General features: G+C 36.9%; 1 protein-coding gene across 1 annotated transcript; it reads left to right on the top strand.

The window, feature by feature from the left end:
* Positions 1-485: 485 nt before the first annotated feature.
* Positions 486-1104, top strand: LOC145138288 (uncharacterized). The gene has a single exon (XM_079072385.1). It carries the CDS (start codon positions 634-636, stop codon positions 937-939), a length of 306 nt encoding a protein of 101 aa, XP_078928511.1. The 5' UTR covers positions 486-633; the 3' UTR covers positions 940-1104.
* Positions 1105-17795: the final 16691 nt, after the last annotated feature.

Genomic DNA, 17795 nt, shown 5'->3' with positions numbered 1-17795 from the left:
ATTAATGAACATTCATTCTAATTTCAAAATTCTAATTTAAAGCCTCGTTAGTTTCTTTTATTTATTTATCTAAATTATTTGTTTAAATTTAAAAAAGAAAAAAACACTTTAATTTTAATAATTCAACATTTTTCTCAATTTTCTTATAAATTCAAACTTCTCAAATGTTTAGAATTTCATATTTAATTTTTATTTGAAAAAAACCAATGTAATGCATGTGTCTCACACCTAATATATATATATATATATATATATATATATATATATATATATATATATATATATATATATATATATATATATATATAAAAGAGGATAACAATGTTACAGGTAAGATTCAAGATCTTGCTAAACGTCATTAAAAACAAATGAAAATTATGCCAACCTAAAGTATGTAAAATTAATATATTAATAGTGCAAGTGTGTTTGAATTCTATTATAAATACCCACAAAAAAACTAAAAAACAAAATTACAAGTGCCCACACAAAAAGCACTTTGTGACAAGCACCAGCACTCACCACACCATTATTACCATCATATTCAAAACCCAAATGGAAACAAGTCCGGGGTTCCCAATTCTACTCTCATAAACTCAAAACCATTTTAGTTTTTTTCCTAAAGAAACCAAAGTTATGTTGCGGGTATTGGCGATGATGAGGCGGAATATGAAGAAGAGCACGAAAGTAGCCGATGAGAGCATGTTTGGAGAAGGGAATGGAATCGAGATTCCGGTTATAGCTCACCATACAAGACAAGGGTGGAATGGTCTTTCTCTTATTTACAGCATTGTAAGAGCACCACTCTCGCTTCTATCATGTCTATCTTCTCACCCGCATGGTGGTGCTGATGGAATCTGGGTTTCCGGGGAGTTTTCGCGGGTATCAGAGATTAATCATCTTATGGTCAATGACAGCATGCGATATGCAATCTTGATGTGAAGATTTTGATAAGTTTCCTTATATTGGTGTAATAATTATATTTCAAAATCTATCTAAAAATACCATGTAGTAGATTAGATAGAGATGACAATACCGGTTGTTTACTATTTCTATCAATATATTCGGTAAAGTAAGTATGCAATAATTCATGTAGTTTTGCAAACATATATGGCACCTTCTTGTTTATTTTAATGGTGGTAAATTAGACAAATTTGAAGCATCTTGACGTAGAAGAAGACTCGAAGTTGCAAACAAGCATATAAAAAGAGAAAATATCGATTCAAGTGGCATGCAATCATTCATTAAAAAGTGGAAAAGAACAAAGGCGAATTGTTGGTGAAAGTGAAAGAAAGATAATTGGTTATATAAGATGGAACACAATGAGTGGACTCATCGACATTTTTAGCATCCAAGACTTATGGTTCATCAAAACTCAAAGAAACCCATGCACCGAATTTTTTGTTGTTTTGTTTTGTCGGTTAAAATCTTTATGTTCATGTTTGACATAAGTTCAAACTTATGTCGCATTGAGTCTCAGCATGCAGTGTAGGAGTTTCAGGAGGTGTTTGGAGTGTTTTTTAACCTCAAAAATGCTTTTGAAAAAAGTTTTTATTGACTTCTTGAAAAAATCAAGAATCACTAACTTTATAAAAACTCCTTATTTTGCCTTGCCAAAAAACTAATTGAAAAACACTAAGAAGCCAAACACATTTTTAACTTATTGGTTTTTTGAAAAAAAATCAACAAACTAATAAATCATTTTAAAAAACACTTTCAAACACCCACTGAGTTCTGAATTGAGCTTATAGGCATTCATTTTTTATGTAAGCCATCTAAGAGGTCATAATGTGTCCCATTTACATCTCACATTATGTTCTTTGGATAGTGTAGTGGGCAATCAGTTTCTAAAAAAGCAACCCTTTTCTGCCTAAAAAGGTCCGATGATTGTAATTTTTTTTTTGGTGATTTGAGTTCAAAACCGCACCTAAGTGGGGATGTGGGGTAGACTACATGCGAACCTAACCTTGTAATTTTTGTAATTTCCAAATAAACTTTTCTTTAACTTAAATAACAAGATTCTCACCATGAATCTCCTTATATTTTTTAATATATCATATAAAAAAGCAAGAAACGTTGTATTTGTATGGCCAATCTCTAAGCATGCTCTCAAATGATAATTACATAAAAAAGGGTAAAACTAGAGTTGTCTTGATCTTTTTGGGTTTTCAAATAAAAGTGTAAAATGAAAGAACCCCACTAATCATCAATAAAGGAAAAGTAAAAAAATTTACCTTTTTAAAGTCCTATCATTATCACAAAACCACTAGAAATCAAGTCCGAAGTCGATCTGATTCTTCCACTTTATTTCATGTTCATAAGTTGGAGTTTATAGTGCTTTGATACAAAAATGTGCAGTAAAGATTATTCAATTACTACAGTATGACTGAGAACGTGTATAACAATTAAATTTCATATGATTTTAATATTGTATCACTTTAACTTTCTTATAGTTATGCCTAACTATAGTGGAAGACCAAAAGGTTGAAGTGGAGCATTGTATGTCTTATTCATAAACAAATTCTTTTCAAGATTATTTACCTTAAAGAATATATGCTTTTTAAGTCCATTGATTTCGAATGAGCAATAGCATAAAGTTAGAAACACTCATTCATTCTAAAGGGGAAGAAACCTAAACAAAACAACAAATTTAACCAAATAAATCTCCTAAAGCAAAGTATATTTAAAGACTTCCACATTCGAGTAGAAGACTCTTTCTGTATTAACTATTTACAAATTTTTAAACATTGGCCTAAAGATTTTAGGATTGGAACCCTGAAGCAAAGTAGTTAGTGGGTGTTTGGGATTGTTTCTTACGTTGACATATTAATTTATTGACTTTTTCAAAAAACCAATAAGTTAAAAAGTTGTTTGGCTTTTTGAAAACTCATTTTAAAATGTTTTTTTGGTAAAGGAGAAAAACCAAGGTTTCAAGAAGTCATAAAAATTTGAGTTTTGGAAAAGTCATCGATAAGTCATTTTGGGTCATTTTACATATAAAAACTAGCTAAACATTTTTGAACTTATGACTTTCCAACTACAAAAGCTAATCTAAACATTTTTTTATAAACTCATTTTTAGAAAGTTATAAGTCAATAAGTCATTTTGGCAAAAGTTTTTTTAAAGTTTAAAAAGCAATCCCAAACACCCCTTAACTTTTCGGGAAATGACATTGTAGCCCTACAATTATTTCAGAATTGGCTTAATCAGTCCCTAAACTATTTTTGTTGTTTTATGGGGGCATAAGGTGGATTTTTTCAGGTCTATTGGGTCACTTTAGACAAAACGAATGGGTAAATCGGTCACGTCTTACAAAATAGATGAATAACAGTCAAAAACTATCACATGTGGTCTGTACTTTCAATAACTCATCTCCAATACCACCTGTAACGTCTGGTTCCTGGTATGTATTTAAATTTATAAATTATTCACTTTTGTAGAGAAACTCGATGAGTTGGGAGCCCCAGACTCGTTGAGTGGGGATGAATTGGGACACGGGTTAAGAAACCTACTCGACGAGTTGAGAGGCCTCAACTCGACGAGTAGGCTGATAGAATGAAACCCTAATTTTCAGGGTTTTGCACCCTATTTAAACACCGTAACCCCCATAAGCTGGCCTCATTTCCATCCTCCACTGTCCAAAACCCTAATCACGAAACCCTAAGCCATTTTTGGTGATTGTGAACTAACTTTATGCATTCTTAATGAGTTTGAAGAAGAAGAAGCTTGAAGGAGGAGCAAGGACGTGTGGGAGGAGAGTAGATCCAGAAGTTGGGCTTCATTTCTGAATCATCTGAGGTATAAATCTTCAACCTTGTCCATGGCATGCTTAGATCAAGTTTTAGGATGCTTTCTTTCATGTTTTGGTCCAAGTATGTTGATGGTTGGGATTTGGACGTCCCACTTGGGCAAACCTTTCAGATCTAGGGTCTTGAGGGGACTTCATGGCATAAAGGTGCCAACTTTATGGCCATGGAAGTCCCATGCAACTTTTAGACCATCTTTTTAGTCGTTTGAGCCCTAGTAGGTCATGCATGCAAGTAAAGATGAGAACTTTACGTGACCAAATTGTCCCTAGAGTCCAGATCTATGACCTCATGGTCTTTCTTGAAGTTTTGATGACTTTTGGAGTTGGATCTAAGCCCTTTTGGGTTAGGGTTTGACTTTTATGTGTTGGGAGAGGTCCTTAATGGGTAAAGTTGGAAACTCTACCCTTCTAAACGTATTTCCAGCTCGGATCCAGAAGATAGGGCCTTAGTTTGAAGAATAATAGCTTAATGGGTTAAGAAGGGGCTAACAGACTGAGGAACTCGACGAGTCCAATGATGGACTCGACGAGTTAATTTGAAAAGTCTCAATTCTATTGATAAGGAAGAACTCGATGAGTTCATAACTACTAGAAAAACAGCCTTTTACGACGCGCAATGCATGTCGTAAAACGCTCAGACGACGCGCAAATGCGTGTCAAGGAAGGCCCTGTCATAACGAGAGACAACACGCTTTTGCGCGTTGTCTATTTACGACGGGTATTTACGACGCGTATTTATGACACGCATTTACGACGCGCAGTTATGACATGCAATGTGTATCAAGGAAGGCCCTATCATAAAGGAAGACGACACGCATTTGCGTGTCGTAACCTTACGACGCGCGTGTTTATGACACGCAATGCGTATCAGGGAAGCCCCTGTCATAAAGGAAGACGACTCGCATTTTTGCGTGTCATAATTTTAAATGTTTTTAAAATTATATATTTTTGATAGATTTACTAATTTTCAAATTAAATAACACATTAAAAGTCTCATAATACAAAATAAAATACCATAAACAATAAAGATAACTCATTGCACTAATATGTCAAATACAAATAATCATTCCAATAGTAAGTAAATGTAACACATTGCTAATATTGCATAATATTTATTATAGAAAACAAAACATGTACAACATTGAAAGAAACCCATGACTAAATTCTCCTTTGACAATCTCCTTTGACAGTTTCCTTTCTAAAAGAATAACCTGAACGCAGGAACTTTGAGAGGCTGCAAGGCACTAATATGTCAAATTAGTTTGTCTGCATGTTTTCAGCCAAATATAGGTAATTTCAGGAGTATGTATACATGTCATTTATATATATATATATATATATATATATATATATATATATATATATATATATATATATATATATATCAATCAAACGGAAGATAAAGCATACATTGACATAACATAACTAATTCCAAACAATTCAAACATGACAAAGGGAAAACAAAGGTGGCATACCTGATGCATTCACCCTCATCTTCAGCAACTAGTATTGGAGAGAAAGGCTGCAAAAAAGTTGTTTTAGCACCAGTCTCAAACTTTGTATCCCATCGAGCAATTGGATTATGAAGATTGCTACCAGCTGAAAATGAAAAACAATAAGAAAAATACATAAATCAAAAATCAACTTCACCATTGTAGCTCGAGTTTTTGTAAATAGTTGATATATTGAGGTAAAAAGCTTCTCTCTGAAGCTCCTGGAACTCCAAGTGAGCCTAAAAGAGGATCTGCAAGCCCTGAATCCATTAAGTGTGGTCTGAACTCCAGTGAACAGACTCTTCTCATTCCAATTCCTGTTAAGTAACTTGGTCTAGGTAGACTAACAGGTGGAGTTCTAAAAGTCAAAGGCTGATGACCTAAAAAAAGATAAACTTTTTACTAAAAAAGAAAAGGAGAATGAAAAAAGATATGGAATTAAGAGACTACTGACCTCAAGATCAGCAAACTCGAACCATGGGCAACAATCCAAGATTTCACAAACAAAAACAATTGTGTCTCTTACAAGAAACCCTGCATCTGCTTCAAGCATATTAGAAACCTTCATAAACTGAAGCACATAATTATTCCATGTATTTGTACAAATAGATGACTCCTTCCACACAGTCTTGGAAGGATTCTTTTGATTCAAAACAGCCATTCTGTATTTCACCCAAAAGTTCTTATCAGGGTCAGTCCCAACAAATTGATCACTCTCCAGGTATATGCATATTGTGTCAAAAGACTCATATACCCCTGCATTATGAAAACAAGACTGTTACTATACAGACAAACCCCTCTTTAACATATTTGGTTATAAAACTAAAAACTACCTACCTAGACGAAGCTCACATCCACCAGCTTGAAAGAATCTACTAAATATCTTACAGGTTTCCATTATATCTCATTCATATCAAACCAAGAAGATGATCGAGCTAATCCAGCTATACTATTAGGTCGCTTATGATATTTTTGTATAATTCCCTGTAGAAAACAATCAAGAAACATCATGAAAATTGATTCTTTTTTCTAACCCTTAAATATTGTATTTGACATTGATCTTGTAATGTACATGATACATGATGAGACAGGGATGTACAAGAACCTTTTGCAAGAGGTTTCACAAAGAGTAGGGGCATCATTACCAACATATACAACTTTTAGGTCAGGCCTGGGGCATTTGCCCGTGTTCACATGCACTGTAGAATTAGCTGGTTGTACCTTTACAGGTGAACCAGCCAAGAATAAGAAACAAGCTGAAAGAATGCTGCCATGTCAGCTTGGTCATCTCTCTAACTTTGTAAGCCATATACTCATTATATATATAGAAAATGGGTTTATAAAAAGATCTACTTACTTTTTATTACCTAATGTTTAGTGACTCATCAAACAGAAAGTTCACCGATGCAAAAAGGGATGATGGAGGAGCATGTGATTGTAAAGCTACTCAACCAACATATCATGTCATTAGAATTGACAATAAAGAGAAATAGAAATTGAAAATACAAATTTGCAAAAACAACTTACTTGTAAGGGAGATTGTAGAAAACCCCTGTATCCAAGCTGCATAAAAATTTATGATATCAACAATATATCATATTATAATTTTTTATAAAAATGGATTATTGGATTAATAATGGACACCTCATCTCAAATCGTTCTTGTTCAGGAAGGGGTTCCATTTTCTGATATAAATACCCAACATAATCCAAGTATGACCTTAAGTCATGTCTTTGAGCTTCTGAGTAACAAAATATTAAATTTAATTCAAAATCATATAAAAAAAATGACAACTTTATTGAAAAAAATGGAAATTCACGTTAGGCATAATTATCAGTTTGGTTTACACCAGATGTTGCAGGAAGTTTATGTACTGGTTTTCCAGAAAGCACAATCTGAATAAATTTTGCAAGACTTTTTTTATTAATCCTAGTGGATTTAAATTTAAACAACATTTATTATGTCATTAGATATAATATATATATATATATATATATATATATATATATATATATACACCTGTATTGAATAGTAAAAGAAATTGTTGAGTAGATTCTGATAACGTTTAGATAGACAAGGATAGCCACGTGCATTTATTAGAAAAGACTGAAGATCATTAAAGAAAATGTTAATTTAAAATAATTACATTTAAAGAAATAAAAATTAAGATTTGATTATATATGTTTGTACATCAGTATGAAGAATATCTTGGGGAAAAGCTTACTTGGACACAACATTTAATGGGCAGTGAGCAATTGATGCCTCCACCAGATCAGCCGCTAGTTCTGCAAAACCTGTAGAGCAAAATTCATACGAATTGACCTTTTTCTGCATGATACAACAACAAATATGGATATGAATCATGAAGCCAAGCCAAGCCAAACCTTCTTCTGGATTCTCAAACTTGGCTAACCGTTGACCACAGCTAACAACTAACATATATGGTGAAATGACTTATTTACCCCTTACAGGTAGCTAAAACCAAGGCCAACACCTATTGTTAAAATGAACTTCTAACTATAGAATATGTTAAAAAACTCATAACAATCCTATACTCCCTTTTCATTTAAGGCTTGACTTGTAGTCAAACATCAATGAAGTTTCATTGTATAAGACAAGTTCTTAATACTAATTAATTAGTTTTACATCCTTAATTAAGTATTACCTTTTAATATCTCGGAAAATGGAGGTAATATAGGAGGGTCTCGATTCTGCAACCAAAGAATAATTATAAGATCAAATTTTGAACAGTTGAAAAGTAATATAAATAAGAAATACAAAAGATAACTTTCTTTCAGTATTAAGCAATATAAAAGCAAACCTATAGATGAAAAGCAACCAATAATATTATGGATAAAGAGTTAAGAGTTTGATCTTTTGAACTGTTAATATCATGTGCTTTTGCCCATGCTTTCATCTGAATAGATAGATTTTATCATTAGTAGTCAAACTTTATCCTTAATACATATTAATAAGCTATAATTTCAAGGTATTAAAACCTTCTATTTACTAGGATAATTTAATCCATGTAGCAGATTAAATAAGTTTACCAAGAAACTTAGCTTTTGGAATCTGTCATCTATTGAAGTAATTAAGCGAATTATAGCTGACTTTGAAATTCCATCTCTATTTTCAACTGAAATGTCACATTCAACACCACTTCCAGCGGCAATAACCTTAAGGATAGGCACCTTAGCAGACAGAACAGGCTGAACACCTCGTACATGACCTCTAACTAAAGGGCAAAATGCTCATTAAACAAAATCAGACATATACCTTGAAATTGTAGCTAAAACTCATAACTAGACGTTTCATAGCATGAACTTATAAGCATCTAAAAGCTAAAGTCTCGATTGCTACCATAAATATGTTAAAATGGTGAGGTCATGTTTCAACTTTCAATCCTTGTTCAATTCAACTTCACTAAAACTTGCTGTTAGATTAGACAAATTATAAAACAAGATCAAAAGAAATACAGAACCAATTGTTTCATATGTTAGGATCATTAAAATAAGCTTCCTTCACCCTAATTAAGCCAAGTGCACAATTAAAAGCGCATATATCGTACATATAGGGAAAGAAACTCACGATCACGGGTAATTTGTCTGAAGTTTTTATATTCGCTGCCTCCTTGAGACGACGTATCGGAATCCGACATCGACATATTTCGTTCAAGAAGCTAATTACTACAAAAATCAGTGCGTGAATCGATTGAAGAAAAACCTCAAAGTTCAACAAGAAACACAGATCACAGCAATCAGTTCTCTGGTGGTTTGAAGATGGGGGAGATAGAAAGAAAGAGAGAGAAAGAGAGAGAGAGAGAGACAGAGAGAGAGAGAGAGAGAGAGAGACCTGAAATGTAAATTAAAGAGGTGTAAGAGTAAATATGGGTTGACTTGGTGGTAATCCTCCAGAGTGCATATTGCACCCTTTAGAGCTCTCTCTTGCATCGCAGACCGTATTCTACGACCAACTTTAGATCCGCATCTAGTTGTTCCTTTTCATATGGACGACGAGGCTTCTTGAAAGTTTTTCCATATGAAAGTGGTGGTGATGGAAGAGATGGTAGGGCGGCGGTGGATGGTAGGAATGGTGGTGACGGTCGATTGTGTAGAGGTGAGGTGGAATGAGATTTTATGAAAAAAGCGCTAGATTTGGACGCCTTTTGTAATTGAGGATAATGGATGCGCGTTTGGTAATAGAATTATAAAACGACGCCTCTACAATCGAGAAGGTGGAGGATAGAGATGAGAGAAAACCTGGAGGAGAAGGAGAGACAAGAAGGTGGAGGTGTCGATTAGGGGTTGTTCAACTGGTAGCTTCGATTGACGGTTGATGAGTCGTAGTTGTCGATCAGCGCTACAATCGACATTCACATAGGGGTGGAGACTAGGGAGAAGAAGGCAGGGGTTGAAAAAATTTGGTGATTTCATTTTCCCTTTTAGGAGCGCGTTTTAAAATATAAAACGACATTCATAGAGGACACACAAGTGCCCTCCGTATTTTTAATTTTTTTTACATGAGACACTAATTTAATGGCACGCAATAATGCGTGTCCTCTATCCTTAAATTTTTTGAAGAGATGACACTTTTTAATGTCACTCTCTTTTGCGTAACATAAATCAATGAGTGTCGTGGTTTGCGTCGTAAAAGGCTGTTTTTCTTGTAGTGCATGGAAGAACTCGACGAGTTGGATCGCGATTTCATGATTTTATGAGTTATGGGAACTCGACGAGTTGAAGGGCAAACTCGACGAGTCGAGTCAACTCGGAACGTTGAATTTGACCTTGACTTTGACTTGGACCAAAGTTGACCCTTAATGGGTTATGAGTATGAAAGGGTAATTAAGGAAATTTTGTATGTGTAGGGGTTTGAGTTGGGTTGACTTCAGAGCTAGGGATTGTTCAGCTACTTTACAGCATTCGAGGTGAGTTACCTTCCCGGTAGCAGTGGGTGTAAGGCACCAAGGGCGGCCCACTAGTAGGAGTTTGTAGTTAGATGATTGTCTTTGTGATAATTGTCTGATATGCCACTCTCTGTTATGATGTATGTGCAAGTATGCTATGATATTATGTGCTAGTGCTAGGGGTGAAATAGACCCCGTATCCGGTTGATAAGACCGAAGGGGTAGGTCGGGCACCCAGATATGCCTGAAAGTATGTTTATGTATGATTATATATGTTGTTATGTGGTAGTGGTAAGGGGCGAAATAGACCCCGTAACCGGTTGAAAGAGACCGAAGGGGTAGGCCAGCACCTTGATATGTTAGGCAGTTACCGGTTGAAAGAGACTAAAAGGGTAGGCCAGCACCCTGATATGCTAGGCAGTTACCGGTTGAAAGAGACCGAATATCACACCCCCCGACCAGACGGCGGAAACGTCCGGAGGCGGGTGACTTCATTGTGCAGTATCATAACAATTGAATATAATTGAAACAGAGCAATCCAAACATCATACATTGAGATAACAAACTTACATTGTTTACATATTGTATTCGTCCTTCGAGTTACACAAAAGAGACATAAGCAGAAAAATTCCAAACTACAGCTAAATAGTCCTGCATCCGCGTCCCTTGTTACCTGCTTACTAGATCCCTGAGAATACAAGTCGTTTTGAAAAGCGTTAACTAAAAAGTTGGTGAGTTCATAAGCATTTTTGTATAAAACATTTTTACACTTGTTTAGAATCGTTCTCATTGTACTTTCAGAAAATCCGATATTTTCTATGAAATCGTTTGAAGCCTTTCTTTGAAAATCATGGATATATGTGTGCATGTCGATACTTTGGTTCATCCTTATAAGGAGTGATTTTGAAAAGTAGTGTAGTTTGTAAAGGCGAGTTGTGTCCGAGAATAGTTCTTTTGAGTAGTAATAGTCAACCGTTTCCAGAAAATCCCCTATTTTCAAAAAGAGAATATAGTTGTAAATCTTGTTTTTCTTATCGAGTAAAATTGAGTGTGTGTTCTAGTTTATCGTTATCGAAATCGTATAAAATTGTTTTCTCCAGAAAATCCTATATTTTCTACTATAAAATATTCGTGAGTTCTGTTTCAAACTGTGTATACTTGCATATATGTGTGTTAGTTTATCGTTTTCAAAATCATTTCCATACGTTTTCCCCAGAAAATCCTATGTTTTCTTATTGGTAAAATAGCAGTATTTAGACTCTAATACTTGTTAGGTGAAAGAAACCAACGTGGCGATTGTGGACATTCTACGCAATGAAAAAGGACAGTCAACACAACAAATGCGGACCATCACTACCATGCGTAGGACAGTCACCACAACGTGCCAAAATTTATTTATGAGGTTTTCCTTGCATAAATTGCAAGATAACATAACATATTCTAGTGAGTCGTTATAACCATACTAATATGATCGAGACCTGTTTTGGCGTTTCTCAGGCGCCCTTGTTTTGTTAAAGTCATTTGCCACCCTAGACTGGCCGGTCTAGCTGTAGCGAACATCGAAGGTGCGGGGTGTCAACCCCGTATAGATCTATACACAAATTCCCGCTCTCCCTCCAGGAGACTCTGGCTATAACTCCTTGCAGGAGTTTAGACGTACACTAATATTTTTTTATATTTAGGTACTTTTGAGATTTGTCTGACTAGAATATTAACAACATTTTGAGCAATCGTTTGAGATCCATTATTTGTTAGATAAATAACGATATTTGTACTCATTGAATAGAAATATCGTTTTCGTTCCATATCGTTTTTTTTGTGCTTGTTAACTGGGTACTTCGTGTTCGTTCCGTTTCGTTTATTGAAAAATAAGCCATTTTGAACGTTTATCAAAATGACCCAACATTATCGGAATTGGCAAAAATGGTCATTCCTTTCTATACATTGTCGGCTCAGGCCCATATTAGTCAAAAGAAAAGTGTCAAGTTATAATTTGTGTAAGTTTATGACTGTAGGTTATGACAAGCATTTTCTGTTTTATGACATATAGAATATTACTTATGTTCCTGAAGGTTTTACGACAGCAGTTTATGACATGCAAATATTTTTGCCATGAAAACTCTGTTCTCGTATATTTTTCTTGATAAAATTATTTATCTTAAATATTTATAAATAATCACTAATAGTTTGTTAACCTGGTAAAAAGTCATGAGTAAGACATAATGTTCCAAGATAACCCTTGTATTTATGTTTGGCCAAAAATGATCCAAAATATTATTATTTCCATAATTTAATCATTTTCAAAATATATTTTGTCCCACAACTTGTTTAAGTAAATCTTGAAGCTAATCCTTATAGTTGATATAATAATTTGTGGCTTATACTCGGTAACATACAACTTTTTGTTTCTAAACATGATTTGTCGAAAATAATCCACACTCTTGAGACTTAACCAAAATCTCGAGTTTTTGGACTAATTGTAAGGGTTTTCATACCTAAACACATGTAAGATGGCATGCATACACAATAAGCAAATAGATCATGATTTACACAAGACTTTGACTTGTATTCTCCCCCAAAAACAATAGAAATCTCGAAAAAGTAGGGGTATGAAGCTCACCTTTAGTTAGTTTTGTGGGTGATTTGAAGAAGTGTTAAGGAGCTTCCAAGTTCCAACACTTGAAAGGTTCTTTGAACTTTAGAATATCCTAAGAATAATTTTATGTGTAAATATAATGAAATCTTAGGAATAATGTGGAGAATCACTAGTCAAAGAAGATGAAACACTTACAAAAAGAAATCTGGGAATTTTCTTTGAAGGAATGAGACTTGAAGCTTGAAGGAGTTGAGAGCACTCTTAGAAGTTTACTGGATGTGAAAGTGAGAAGTGGAATATGGGGAGGAAAAGAGAAGTTCACGTATCAAGAAGGAGGGGATAAAGGGTGACTTGACATTTACTTGGAGGGCTGGTGGATAAACCTTATTATCTATATGTGTGTTTTACTGAGATTTGCATGGGAAATGAAGGATTTACATCACATCACAAAGTCAACCCTTTATCTACTTAGAATCTCTTTGAAAATCTTGGGTATTATTTTATATAAATATGTTTAAAATAATAAATTTTGGCATAAAATAGGGGTTTAAGGGGTCTAAGATACGAAAAGTACGAGTTTGGAGGAATTCCCGACGTCAAAATGTCTTAAAATGACGAAAAAGTCTGAAATGGACAAAAATCCAGAGTGGAATCTTGCTCCTGCGAGGGTCTGAAGTCAAATCCCACGATTCCGGAGCCATTCACAAAAATCCGGAGTCATTTAGCAACTTCTGGAGTCAACAAGGCGAGTTCCGAAGCTGCATGCTCACTTCCGGAGCATTTCCCTCGGATCCGGAGTCAGGTGCAAATTAAGTAGGTCCGGACCGAAGTGCGAAGCTGGCTAGAATTCTGAAGCAAGTCCTAAGCGAGGTCCTTCCGGAGCATGCGAGGAGGTCCGAAGTAGGGGAGGTTCCGAGATGCGATTCCTCTTGGCTCCTCAGAAGGCATTCCGGACTAAGAAGGTTCCAGACCAAGAGGGTCCTTTTGGGTTTTCTCCTTAGGTTTTGAGTTGTTTTCGACTGAGGAAGGTACATAGAGATATTTGGGAGATATTTGAGATACGTGGAGAGATTTGGGAGAGATTTCATATACTTGGAGAGATTTGGGAGAGATTTGATATACTTGGAGAGATTTCGGAGAGATTTCATATACTTGGAGAGATCGGGGAGAAATTTGATATACTTGGAGAGATTTGGGAGAGATTTCATATACTTGGAGAGATTTGGGAGAGATTTCATATATTTGGAGAGATTTGGGAGAGATTTCATATACTTAGAGAGATTTGCATTCTAACTTTACATGGTCCATTAGGAACCATAATGTACACTTTTAATGTGTTGGCACAAGTCTCACAATAGTTATTGCTTACATGAGGACGGAATTTCCTAGCCAAAATGCTAGTTGTGACACCGAACGGGTAGGCCAGCACCCTGATATGCTAGGCAGTACCGGTTGAAAGACACCAAAGGGGTAGGCCAGCACCCAGATATGCTAGGCAGTATGTTTATTATATGGTATGTGATATGATGGGGGAACTTACTAAGCTTCATGCTTACGGTTTACAATTTTGGTTTCAGGTATTTCTTCTTCGAAAGGAAAGGAGCTGGGATGATCGCAGCGCATCACACTATGGTTTTCCGCATTATGAGATTCTTGGGAGTTGTACTCCGACGTTGTTTATTATGACATGTTTTGATTATTGACATACTGGTTTGATATGGGACGTCACTATGGGTGTTTTTATACTATGGGATTTATAACTACTTAATTAAAAATGAAATTTTTTGTCTTAAATTTTGGGATGTTACAAGTTGGTATCAGAGCCTTGGTTTGAGGGATTCGGACACACTTTCGGGGGTGTCTGGACTCAAATCGAGGGTTTGAAAGGTTTTTACAAGAAAAATATTTTTTCTAAAATTTAAAATTAAGGCTTTTGAGAAAGAACAAGGAGTATGATGCGTGCAATCGACCGAGCTCAAGTAAGTTTTCCCCAAGATACCCATACATGTTTGCTATGATATATGATATGATTATGAGAACTGCATGCTAGATTAGGGCTAAGGATCTAGGAAGGATGCCTTATATGCCTACTATATCTGTATGAGAACTGCATGCTAGATTGCGGCTAAGGATCTAGGAAGGATGCCTTATATGCCTATTGTATGTGTATGAGAACTGCATGCTAGATTAGGGCAAAGGATCTAGGAAGGATACCTTGTATGCCTACTGTATGAGCTTATTGAACTGCATGCTAGTACTGATTAGTCAGTGATATAATGGCCTGATTAGGATATGCTTGGTTTTGGTTACTCAATGCTTGAATGTTGATTGCTTTGTGCTTTTAGGAGTTCTAGTTATCTTTAATTAACTAGTAAACGAATACGTTATGTTACATATCATAAGGACTAAATAATTTCAGAAGGTTAGGTCTAGCCCTATTTCGCAGCTCTTGTCTGAGTCCAACCGTTGTAGGGTAGGACCTCTTATTCGAAGAATTACCTAGTCTTAGTGATATGTAATGGTATTCGCGAGCTAGTTAGGGAGAGATAGCACAGATTTCTTATGCAGCTGATGGCGGAGAGTGAGTCAGAGATTTCCCTAGGGTAAGCCTAGGATGAAATTAGCACGGAGAGCAATAATCGTGGAAGGGACTTGGTGAAGTCAAAGAAATCTTTGAGGAAAGTACGGATTGATGTGGAAGGTAGTATAGGTCCGTACTACTGAAAGCAGAGGATCCGTACTCGAATCAAGGAGGGCTGAGATAGAACCAGGGAACTTGTAGTGTGCGTGAGGCCTCCCGATGATATATATGACTCTGACAATTGTGTGTTTTGTTTCAGAATGGTGGTGACACGTCACGGAGCAGGAGGTTCAGGGTCTGGGTCAGGTTTGGGTACAGGTTCCGACCTAGTTGATGATGGATTGCGCGAGTTCATTGCATCCGAGATTACGAGAGCCATCCTTCAGGCCATGCCGGTGATTTTTGGGTCGATCAAGGAAGGTATCATTGAGCTGATGGAGGATCGCCTTAGGGCATTCAGGAGTGACATGGCACCTGGCTAGTCTGGGACTCGCACGCTCTCCTTCAGGGATTTTAGGGGATGCGAAGCACCATACTTCAGCGGGGTGAATGACCTCATTGTGGCTAGGAGATGGATTGCACACATCGAGTATGCACAGTTGACGAGCTTCTACCCTAAGGGGTCGAAGGTCAGGTATGTTGCTGGTTGTTTGAGGGAGCGGGCTAGAGACTGGTGAGAAGTAGTCAGTGATACTTTAGGAGCTCTAGCTATTACGGCTATGACCTGGTCGGACTTTGTGACCAAATTCCGAGCAGAGTTCGCACCAGCTGTGGAGATCCAACAGCTAGCCAGGGAGTTATTGGATATGAGACAGACTATTGAGACAGTGGGGGATATTACCACCAAGTTCAGGGAGAGGGCCTTGTTGGTGCCACAGTACGCAGGTGATAAGGAGATGAAGAAAACCCGGTACCATGACATGTTGAGAGCTGGCATTCGGAAACATGTCAGCTACTCGGCGTGTCCGAATTTGGATGACATGATAGACAGGGCACAAGAGAGATATTGATATTGAGCACATCAGGAAGAGGAAGGCAGACAACTTGGCAGACGATTGGTGTTTCGGTGAAGAAACCCAAGGGATTCGACTCGAGGTCGAAGGGCCAGCAGGGCCGGAGCCGCTATGGGAAATGCGGCAAGACGCATGAGGGAGTTTGCAGATTAGGGGGATCGTGTAACGCCCATAGATCCGGGCTAGTCAATTTAAAGACAATAAGCGTCAAAAATGACTTTTTGGTGGAAGATTATTTAGAATGATTAATCTTAACCAAGTGGTAGTATATGTTACAAGGGTTCCGTACATATAAAGAACACCGAAATCCGAGTTATAACGAAGAAGTTATGGCACGTCGAAGTTTCGCGACGGAACCGGCACGACACCGGTAAACGTAAATGGTGAATTTACGATAGAGCAATATTTAGCCTTAGCGATCTAAAAAAAAGTCGTAGTGTTCGTTAAATCGAGAGCGTCCATAAAAAGAACACCCAAATCTGACTTCGTATGAGGAAGTTATGATTTTTCTAAGTTTCAGCTTAGCAGTAGACAGCTAAAAACTCGAATTTTAGATCAAGTGATTTTTAGCCAACACAACCTAAACGAGAATCGAAGATCTCATTAATAGTAGCATAACGATAAAAAGACAGACGAAAACGGACGTCGGGTGAAGAAGTTATGAATTTTTAACGGATTTTCCTGTCCAAGTCTGTCAAAAATAATAATAATAGAAATAAAGTCAAAATTAGCCGACGAAGTCTAAACGAAAGTTGTAGAATATATTCCCGCCTACGCGTGCATATAAAGAACGTCAAAAACGGAGCCCGTATGCGAAAGTTATGGATTTTAGAAGTTTGGGCACAAAATCCGAGGAATTTCGCATGCATGGCTCGGAATTGGCCACGTACGAGCCTTGCATGCATGACGCGTGTCAGCCGCTGATACGACCGAAGGGAGGTCCAACCGAAGTCCGGCGTGTGTCGCATCCGTGGAGGCGTCCGAAGCGAGCCACGTCTCGCCTACGAGCTTCTGACGCGCCTCATAAACCTCGCCTCCGTGTCTCGCCCTCGCACCAACCACCTGTTCCTCTCGCATGCGAGCCACGTGCTCCCTTCGGTCCGAAGTCTCCCCTATAAATAGAAGGGTGCGAGATTTCCCGGCTAGAATTGGAAATTTGGCATTTTTCACCCCTAAATCAATATTTTAGCTATTTCTACTTCCCCCGAAGCCCCAGAATCATTTTTAACACCCGGAATACGCCCCGAAGTGCTCGTAGAGCCCGAAAAAAATTATCTTTTTGGTTTTGAAGCTTCAACCTCGCAGGACCCGGTTTTTCATTAAAGCCCCCCCCCCCCCCCCCCCGGTTTTATTGGAAACGATCATTTTAAGAAACGAAGTGCTGCCCGATTATCGTCTTAT

The sequence above is a fragment of the Lactuca virosa genome, chromosome 9, assembly GCF_052849685.1.
Source record: "Lactuca virosa cultivar CGN04683 chromosome 9, Lactuca_virosa_CGN04683_v6, whole genome shotgun sequence".
Classification (NCBI taxonomy): Eukaryota; Viridiplantae; Streptophyta; class Magnoliopsida; order Asterales; family Asteraceae; genus Lactuca; species Lactuca virosa.
This window is presented reverse-complemented; position numbering and strand designations above follow the sequence as displayed.

Bases quoted from the DNA above. Each gene is read 5' to 3' on its own strand.
- LOC145138288 (XM_079072385.1), top strand. From the start codon at position 634: ATGTTGCGGGTATTGGCGATGATGAGGCGGAATATGAAGAAGAGCACG.